General features: G+C 48.9%; 1 protein-coding gene across 2 annotated transcripts in view; it reads right to left on the bottom strand.

The window, feature by feature from the left end:
• Positions 1-3634, bottom strand: part of UBE2D2 (ubiquitin conjugating enzyme E2 D2) — a 68283-nt gene extending 64649 nt beyond the window's left edge. For both annotated transcript variants that reach the window (XM_033181038.1, XM_033181037.1), the window contains exon 1: positions 3023-3634. In XM_033181038.1, coding sequence (XP_033036929.1) covers positions 3023-3046 — 24 coding nt within the window. In that variant the 5' untranslated portion in view covers positions 3047-3634. The remainder of the gene's footprint in view (positions 1-3022) is intronic.
• Positions 3635-10520: the final 6886 nt, after the last annotated feature.

Below are 10520 nucleotides of genomic sequence, written 5' to 3' on the forward strand. Positions count from 1 at the left end.
ATTTAAGTAGAATTATTTTTTTTCAGGGAACAATTGGGAAGGTTCAAGATCAAGATCAATTATAGAAGCCAAGCAATGGGGATTCCACTGCAGACACATTACTAGGACTGAAGATAAGATAGAACTGATCTTATCCATGCCTAGTAAATCTGCTGTTCAACTTAACATTGTGGTACAAACAGTTTGGAAAAAAAAATTCATCTCCATTTTGTTTTCACAATCTTTTTGACTGGTATATCAAAATAAATTTCATTTTTCTTATCACCAGCAGTCTCAGAGAAGTCAAGCCATACTTTGTGAAGGGCTCTAGGGGTATAAACTAGGGGAAAATGGCTAATATCGAATTTTACAAGTTCAGGCCGGGCCAGATGAGATGGCTCACACCTGTAATCCCGGCACTCTGGGAGCCCAAAGTGGGCAGATCACTTGAGGTCAGGAGTAATCACTTGAGGTCAGGAGTTCAAGACCAGTCTGGCCAACATGGTGAAACCCCTTCTCTACTAAAAAGACAAAAATTAGCTGGGCATGGCGGCAGGGTGCCTGTAATCCCAGCTACTCCGGAGGCTGAGGCAGGAGAATTTCTTGAACCCGGGAAGCGGAAGTTGCAGTGAGCCAGGATAGCACCACTGCACTCCAGCCCGGGCAACAGAGGGAGACTCTGTCTCAAAAAAAAAAAAAAAAAAAAAAGGTTCAGGCCAGACAAGACAGCTCACGCCTGTAATCCCAACACTTTGGGAGGCTGAGGCAGGTGGATCACTGGAGGTCAGGAGCTGGAGACCAGCCTGGCCAACATGGTGAAACCCTGTTTCTACTAAAAATACAAAAAATTAGATGAGCATGGTGGTGCGTGCCTGTAATCCCAGCTACTCGGGAGGCTGAGGCAGAAGAATCACTTGAACCCAGGAGGTGGAGGTTGCGGTGAGCCAAGATCATGCCATTGCACTCCAGCCTGGGCAACAAGAGTGAAACTCTGTCCCCAAAAAAAGTTCAAATTATTTCTAAACTTGATGTTATTTAAAAATCTTACAAAGGCATATTTTAGGGAAAATCTATTCTGGAAAATATGTAGCAACTCATAAGAAACCATATTACCAGGGCAAGTATTATTAATTAAAATGTATGTTTTGTGTCGAAGAGATATTTCCCTCTCTGAATAAGTCCATTACACACATAAATCAATGTAGAGATTAAAGTCTACATTTCTTTATCTGTAAATTATCACACATTATACCCACTTGCTCTTCCTCAGGTTTTAAAATAAGAGCACAATCTTCTACAAATATTTGATAACTTCCCAATTAGATTCTATAAGGACCTAGCAATTCCTAAATGCCTTAAAAATACATATGTATACATTTTATTTGGATGACTATTCCTGTGTGCTCCTGCCCCTTAAATGGTTAAGACATCTTTGCTTAAGTTCAAGCTTCTTTATGGTATTCAACAAATACCATTTCATTTTAGTACAAGATTTATTGTCTAAAATCTGCCCTTCTTCATTTGTTAGAAATCGAAGTCAAAAGAAGTTAAGGAGCTAACCTAATTATAGTAACCAATGGGACTGATTCCACACTAAGTCTGAGCAAAAATGAAATTACGACCAACCGCTGAGCTGAGGTGTTTAAATCATCAATCTGTATTCTGACTTAGTTTAAGACAAGGTGAAAACTGGTTCTCTTCCTCTTGCACACCCATCCCATCATCCAGAATGGATAACCCCAGTACCTACTTCTCACTAAGTAGCTACAGGTATAGGCCGTGTGCAGTGGGTAATTGATGCCTGTAATCCCAACACTTAAGGGAGGTAGAGGTGGGAGGCTAGCTTGAGCCCAGGAGTTTGACACCAGCCTGGACAACATGGCAAGATCCCATTCTCCACAAAAAGGAAAAAGATGTATTGAAGAAAAAAGTAGCTGCCAGTTTAATATAGCCAATCTGAGTAGCCAGGTGAAACACCGAACAGAAATTAATAGTGGTGCCTCCTTACTTCCAAGGAAAAAAACATGAAAGTGGCACTAACAGGTTACAACATCAGAAAGGGAAAAAAACTAAATTTTAAGCCAATCTTATACTCTAGATGTATTATTAGGAAAACCTCCTTATCGATAACTAAATAATCCTTCACTTTAAAGAGCAAAGAAATCCTTTTAATACAAAATCTAGTATAATCCCTTCCCAGTTAACAGTCTCCGTAAACGTATCACTTAATAGCGTCAAGCCCATTTTGCGAAGAGACTGTGAAAGGAACTTTTGTGTAATTTCTCAGGTGGTTTTTTCAATGTTCAGGTTTCTATCTCTACCTTTGCCAATGTACAGCTTTTCTATTAAATCCAATCCTGCAAAACGGAAGTGTTAGTTTCTAACTACATATTGCAACCTCAAAGAATAAAATGATTCTCCCTCTACTTCCCTCCTCCCTCATAAGTCATCTTTTTTTTTTCTTCTGAACTTCCAACTCTTAACAGTTTCTGGACAAGCAGGGTGGACCGATGTGTGCTGCCACCCAAGAGGTAAGTGAACTCAAGAGATACTTGTGGATCGGGCAAAACGACTTCCTCCGTCAGCCCGAGCTCAGGCGGTTTTGTGGAGGGAGCTAGGGCAGGTGTGGGAGGAGGGAACAGAAATGGGGCGAGAAGCCCTTTCGACCTCTGTCGAAGGGGCCGCCCAACGCCCCAGCGCCCCCCACGGCCCCAACCCCGCCATCCTGGCCGGACAATGGCCCTCAAGTGCAGCGGCAGTCCCAGACTGGAGAGAAGCCCTAAGAGTCCACACCATGCGGGCCTGAAAGGGCAGCCGGGGAGGAACGCTGAGGCCGCCAGAGCACCTCCGGCCTTAAGCGCGGGCTGCGCGCCGGGGCCTCCGCGGGCGCCATCACTGGGAGTGGGGTATGGAGGCCGCCCAGTGGGGCGAGCACCGGCAGCGGGATCCAAGGAGGCCGCGAGGCCGGCGGAGACTACGGCTGGAAGTGCAGGCCGCAGCCTGCTCAGCTGGTCAGCCCCGCAGCCGACCTCCGGCCGCTTACCTTGTGGATTCTCTTCAGAGCCATGGTGGGAGGCGGGTGGCGGCGGCCCCCGGGGCGGGGACGGGGGCGGGGAAGGGACGGGGAAGGGGCTAGGGAGCCTGAGGCCGCCTCGGCGATCGCGGTCGGCCGGAGAAGATGGAGAGTTGAGGAGAGCGGGTCTGGCGGCACGGGCTGAGGGCCGGGGCCCACTCAGCTCCTGGGCCTGCCGCAGCGGTCACCGCATCACCCGGCGGCGGCCCCTTTATTCGCCGCCGCCCCAGCCGCCCCAGCCGCCGCCGCCGCCGCCGTAGCTGCCTCTTCCTCCCAGGATCAGCGCCGCCTATTCAGCCGCCGCGGATCCCTCCGCCAGAAAGCAAAAGCCCAAGCTCAGCCGGCGTCTCTCGGTCGTACAGCCGGAGGGACTGCCTGCCTTCCTGCCTGCTGCAGGTGGACCGAGGGACGCGCGGGCGGGCGGGCGGCGCCGCCGGGGTGGGGCCGTCGGAGCACGGGGTGGGCCCGACCGAGGAGCAGGTCGGGAGGCGCGGGGATTGGCGGCCAGGGGAGGGAGGGCCGAGCCGCGCCGGCGGCGGAGGGATACGGGCCGCCCCTGTGAGTAAGCTACGCACCGCCACCGCCGCCGCCGCCGCCGCCGCCGCCACCACCGCCGCCGCCGCCACCGCCACCGCCACCGCCACCGCCACGGCCGCGGAGGGGCTGATGCTGCGAAGCCCTGGGCGGAGATCCCGCGAGAGCCAGAGCGCGAGTTCTGCAGGCTCCCGCGCCGCTACCGTTGACTTCCTTTCTGATGGGAACCGACGCGCGTGTTACAAAAGATCAATAAACATTAAAAGGCGAATGTTGTCAAAATCGCACGACCGTCCCCGTACCAGTTCCGGGAGGAGGCACTTAGGCCCACTGCAACGTTCCTGAAGGAGGAAGGGACTTGGCCAAAGTCACACGACTCTTCTGAAGTCCTGGTACTTAGCAGATCTCTTTCCAGAGGCCGCGTGGCTGCAGCTCGGGCACCCGCCACGCGGGAGATGTCTCAAAGCCGCTCGACTTGCCGTGAGATTGGCCTTCCGGACGAAGGCCCTAAATGGAGAGGATTTTAATGTTGTGTTCTCTTCAGCCACTGGCATGTCTGCCTTGGAGGTGCCCAGACCTTGCTCAGCTTAGTGAATTGCAAATTGTTACAGGCAAGCGCTGTACCAGCTGCGTCAGAAAAAAAATCACAGTGTGTGCCCCAAATAGTTAAAACCAACCGGCTGGGCGTGGTGGCTCACGCTTGTAATCTCAGCATGCTGGGAGGCTAAGGCTGGCTCATCATTTAAGGTCGGGAGTTCGAGACCAGCCTGGCCAACATGGTGAAACCCCATCACTACTAAAAATACAAAAATTAGGCCGGGCACGGTGGCTCACGCCTGTAATCCCAGCACTTTGAGAGGCCGAGACGGGCGGATCACGAGGTCAGGAGATCGAGACCATCCTGGCTAACACGGTGAAACCCCATCTCTACTAAAAAATACAAAAAAGCTAGCCGGGCAAGGTGGCGGGCGCCTGTAGTCCCAGCTACTCGGGAGGCTGAGGCAGGAGAATGGCGTAAACCCAGGAGGCGGAGCTTGCAGTGAGCTGAGATCCGGCCACTGCACTCTAGCCTGGGCGACAGAGCGAGACTCCCTCTCAAAAAAAAAAAAAAAAAAAAAAGGCAATCAAGGAAATTTTCTAGGGTAATGGAAATGTTCTATCTATTGTTTTGGTTGGAGTTACACAAGTTTATACAATTGTCAAAATTCACAGAACCTTGGCGGGGCGCGGTGACTCGACCCAGCACTCTGGTGGGAGGCTGAGGTGGGCAGATCACCCGAGGTCAGAAGTTCAAGACGAGCCTGGCCAACATGGTGAAACCCCGTCTCTACTGAAAATACAAACATTAGCCAGGCGTGGTGGCAGGCGCCTGTAATCCCAGCTACTCAGGAGGCTGAGGCACGAGAATCGCTTGAACCCGAGAGGCAGAGGTTGCAGTGAGCCGAGATCACACCACTGCACCCCAGCCTGGATGACAGAGTAAGACTCCATATCAAAAAACTTAAATAAGTAAAAAACTCATGGAACCAAACATTAAAGATTTATTGTATGTAAATTGGATATATGTATAGAAACAATATTATAAATTTTTAAAGAGTGTGAAGAATTTTCAGATCTTACATAATTGATCTTGCCTTGGGGTCATTTTTCTTCCCACTCACCCCACGTGGATCATACAGGCCCTGCTTTACCTTCTGTTATCTTACTGAAATTGCAAGCACACTGTATGTTCCTGGAGTTTGATCTCCCCTCTTGGTTGTTAACCTAGTGCTGCAAACATTTTAGTATTTAGAGGCTTTCCCTTGGCAAAGGTGTTCCCACAGCTGACAGCTGTCATACAGCTGGAGATTAAATGATAAGGAGGACAGTCTCATTAATATAAATAGGCAGATGACTGCTGTGGTGAAAAGTACTACTGAATAGAGAGTACAGCCCAAGCAGTTTGGGAACTCCCTATTTCTGGATCTCAGCAACCCTATAGGAGAGCTCATTGTGTTTTATGAGAATGGCTGATGAAGGAGTATTGAATAACCTGTTATTGATTTCCTAGCTGCATCAGTATGATCCCTTTTTCTGGTATTTCCTAAGGTATAGTTTCAAAATGTAAGATTATCCCAAAACATTCTAGACTCTGTAAGATGATACCACTATTAGAAGTTAGCTATTAGAGGCCAGGAGCGGTGGCTCCTGCCTGTAATCCCAGCACTTTGGAAGGCCAAGGTGGGCGGATCACCTGAGGTCAGGAGTTCTAGACCAGCCTGACCAACATGGAGAAATCTGGTCTCTACTAAAAATACAAAATTAGAGGCCAGGTGTGGTGGCTCATGCCTGTAGTCCCAGCACTTTGGGAGGCCGAGGCAGGTGGATTACCTGAGGTCAGGAGTTCGAGACCAGACTGACGAACATGGTGAAACCCTGTCTCTACTAAAAATACAAAATTAGCTGGGCATGGTGGCGCATGCCTGTAATCCCAGCTACTCGGGAGGCTGAGGAAGGAGAATCACTTGAACCTGGGAGGCGGAGGTTGCGGTGAGCCAAGATCGTGCCATTGCACTTCAGCCTGGGCAACAAGAGCGAAACTCCGTCTCAAAAAAAAAAAAAAAATTAGCCAGGTGTGTTGGCATATGCCTGTAATCACAGCTACTTGGGAGGCTGAGGCAGGAGAATCGCTTGAACCCGGGAGGCAGAGGTTGTGGTGAGCCAATATCTCACCATTGCACTCTAGCCTGGGCAACAAGAGCAAAACTCCGTCTCAAAAAAAAGAAAGAAATACAAAAAAAGAAGTTAGCTATTAGAGGCTGGGCACAGTGGTTCATGCCTGTAATCCTAGCACTTTGGGAGGCCGAGGCAGGCGGATCACCCAAGGAGTTCGAGACCAGCCTGGCCAACATGGCAAAACCCCATCTCTACTAAAAATACAAAAAAAAAAAAAAAACAATTAGCCGGGTGTGGTGGCGAATGCCTGTAATCCCAGCTGCGCGGGAGGCTGAGGTAGGAGAATTGCTTGAACCCAGGAGGGGGAGGCTGCAGTGAGCCGAGATCATGCCACTGCACTCCAGCCTGGGCAACAGAGTGAGACTCCGTCTTAAAAAAAAAAAAAAAAGAAGGGCCGGGTGCAATGGCTCAAGCCTGTATTCCCAGCACTTTGGGAGGCCGAGGTGGGCGGATCACAAGGTCAGGAGATCGAGACCATCCTGGCTAACCCGGTGAAACCCGATCTCTACTAAAAAATACAAAAAACGCTAAGGCAGGAGAATGGCGTGAACCCGAAAGGCGGAGCTTGCAGTGAGCTGAGATCTGGCCACTGCACTCCAGCCTGGGCAACAGAGCGAGACTCCGTCTCAAAAAAAAAAAAAGAAGAAGAAGAAATTAACTATTAGAGGTTATCTATTAGAGGCTAATCTATTTATTTGGAAAGGTAAGCTTTGTGAGTTTGTAGTAACTCATTTTTTCATGGCCAAAAGTGGGAACAGTGGTTTGTCCAAGGAATTATACTTGATTTTACATTCCTTTTGTACTGTTGTTCTCATTCATTAATGTAATTAGATTTGGGATGTGTTCTGCTTACCAGCATTTATTCTATTGTTGGGATCTGGCGCCATATCCGTGCCCCACTTCACTGAAGCTGCTAAGTAAAAAAATGACACTAGCTTTGCCACTTACTTCCTGTAACACTTTCTTATGTTTGTTAGCAGTCTGATTTTAGCCTAAAAGTCACCTCTTTTTGGAAGTTTTCCCTAACCAGTCACCCCAGATTAGGCAGATGCCTCTAGGTTAGAGTCCTGTCACCAGAGATTGATCACACTTGATTGTAATTGGTGGACAACTATCTCATTCAATAGACTGTCAGTTTCTGGAGGGCAGAGATCTTGTCTCTATTGTTCCTCTTTTAATCCCCAGTGCCTGGCATCTCAGAGACACTTGTTGAATGAATTCATGAATGACTGGCTGAATAATGAGCAATTCAGGAAAAAACACTTTATAGTCACAGGTTTTGGGTAAGACAGTAGCTCTCTTAAAACACACACACATACACACACACACACACTCCATGGTATGTCACAGAACTACAGTCTACACTCAGTGCAAAGGGGTTCAAAATTCAGTAGGAAGGAGAAATATTGTCCCTCTTCTGTCCTTGGATAAGATATTGTGCAAGTGTGGAGTTCCCCTGGCGAAATATTCTTTTTTTTCTTTTTCTTTTTCTTTTTTTGAGATGGAGTTTCGCTCTTGTTGCCCAGGCTGGAGTGCAATGGCACGATCTTGGCTCACTGCAACCTCTGCTTCCTGGGTTCAAGCAATTCTCCTGCCTTAGCCTCCCGAGTAGCTGGGATTACAGGCACCCACCACCATACCCAGCTAATTTTTTGTATTTCACTATGTTGGCCAGGCTGGTCTCAAACTCCTGACCTCAGGCAATCCACCAGCCTTGGCCTCCCAAAGTGCTGGAATTACAGGTGTGAGCCACTGCGCCCGCCGCCCCCCTGCCCCAGCCCAGTGAAATATTCTAAAAGGAGAAGGAGATGGTGTGCACACTTGTGCTTTTTCTCATACTGACTTCAGTGGTGCTGAGACCAGTGTAATACAATGATATAGTGATTTAGAACCAGGGCTTTTAAAGCCGGGCATGGTGGCTGATGCCTGTAACCCAGCACTTTCGGAGGCAGAGGTGGGCGGATCATGATGTCAGGAGTTCGAGACCAGCCTGACCAACATAGCAAAACCCCGCCTCTACTAAAAATACAAAAACTTAGCCAGGCATGGTGGCGCGTGCCTGTAATCCCAGCTACTCGGGAGGCTGAGGCAGAAGAATCACTTGAACCCGGGAGACGGAGGTTGCAGTGAGCCAAGATCGCACCACTGCACTCCAGCCTGGGTAACAGAGCGAGACGCTGTCTAAAAAAGAAAAAAGAACCACGACTTTGAAGTCAGTGGGTTCAAGCCCTACTCTCCTATTTATTAGGCCATACTGTGAAGTTTGGACAAGTTACTTGACTTCTTGAAACCTGATTTTTCTCATTAGTAAAATGGAGATAATGTTAGTATATTCATAGATTGTGAGGTTAAATAACAAGTGGTGTGTATAAAGTTTGGGGTGTGAAGGAAATGCTCAATAAGTATTGATGATGGCCATGATGATAATGATGATGATTTTTCTGAGAAAAGAGGGATTATAAAAGACTGGTCCTAGCCAACCTTTTGCCCATGAGGGAAATCTACAAGCTCAGTCCTTGTGAAGCTGGGGTTTTGGGTTCCCAGAGGCTTCAATCACTCCTTTTCCTGTGATCTTGTGGCTGGGATGACAGTACATCAGCAGAGGATGGATCGTTTCCTGCAGGCTCAGCCCACACTCCATGTGGCAATCTTGGGTCTTTCTGTCTGGAAAACAAACAGTCTGGCGTTTCAATCCACAGACAGTCCCCCAACCTTCCTCTATATCTTGGAGAGGAGGTGGGAAAACGAGGAACACTTGAATGAGAGGCCGTGCATATATGAGTTGTCTACAAAATCTGTCATTTTTGGGGGGCATTATTTGAAGGAAACGTTTATTTATTTATTTTATTATTATTATTATTTTTTGAGACGGAGTCTCACTTTGTCGCCCAGGCTGGAGTGCAGTGGCACGATCTCGGCTCACTGCAAGCTCCACCTCCCGGGTTCACGCCATTCTCCTGCCTCAGCCTCCCAGTAGCTGGGACTACAGGTGCGCACCACCATGCCTGGCTAATTTTTTTGTATTTTAGTAGAGACGGGGTTTCACCGTGTAAGCCAGGATGGTCTCGATCTCCTGACCTCGTGATCTGCCCACCTCGGCCTCCCAAAGTGCTGGGATTATAGGCGTGAGCCACCGCGCCCGGCCACGTTTATTTATTTTTTTGAGACAGAGTCCTTTTGTCACCCAGGCTGGAATGCAGTGGTGCAATTGTAGCTCACTGAAATCTTGACCTTCTGTGCTCAAACCATCCTCCTGCTTCAGCTTCCTAAAGTGCTAGGATTACAGGCCTTAGCCACCACACCCAGCCATTAAATTTATAATGAAACTTTGGCCAGGCTCAGTGGCTCATGCCTGTAATCCCAACGCTTTGGGAGGCTGAGGTGGGCAGATCACCTGAGGTCGGGAGTTCGAGATCAGCCTGGCCAGCACGGCAAAGCACTGTCTCTACTGAAAATACAAAAATTAGCCAGGCTTGGTGGCAGGCACCTGTAATCCCAGTTATTCGGGAAGCTGAGACAGGAGAATCGCTTGAACCTGGGAGGCAGAGGTTGCAGTGAGCCAAGATCACGCCATTGCACTCCAGCCTGGGTAACAGAGAGAGACTCCCTCTCAAAAAATAAATAAATAAAATGAAACTTTGTTAGTTATTAACCCTGATGCTTAAATAACAGATTTACCTAACTGTAAAACTGGCTCGGCTGGGCACAGTGGCTCACACCAGTAATCCCAACACTTTGGAAAGTCGAGATGGATGGCACACGAGGTTAGGCCCATCTCTACTAAAAATACAAAAAAAAATGCTGGGCGCGGGGGCTCATACCTGTAATTCCAGCACTTTGGGAGGCTGAGGCAGGCGGATCACGAGGTCAGGAGATTGAGATCATCCTGGCTAACACAGGGAAACCCCGTCTCTGCTAAAAATACAAAAAATTAGCTGGGCATGGTGGCAGGTGCCTGTAGTCCCAGCTATTCGGGAGGCTGAGGCAGGAGAATGGCGTGAACCTGGGAGGCGGAGCTTGCAGTCAGCCAAGATCACACCACTGCACTCCAGCCTGGGCGACAGAGCAAGACTCCATCTCAAAAAAAAAAAAAAAAAAGCCGGGCGCGGTGGCTCACGCCTGTAATCCCAGCTCTCAGGGAGGCAGAGGCGGGAGGATAGCTTGAGCCCAGGAGTTCGAGACCTGCCTGGGTAATACAGCGAGACCCCGTTCTCCACAA

Source organism: Trachypithecus francoisi, unplaced genomic scaffold (genome assembly GCF_009764315.1).
Source record: "Trachypithecus francoisi isolate TF-2019V2 unplaced genomic scaffold, Tfra_2.0 Lachesis_group2, whole genome shotgun sequence".
Classification (NCBI taxonomy): domain Eukaryota; kingdom Metazoa; phylum Chordata; class Mammalia; order Primates; family Cercopithecidae; genus Trachypithecus; species Trachypithecus francoisi.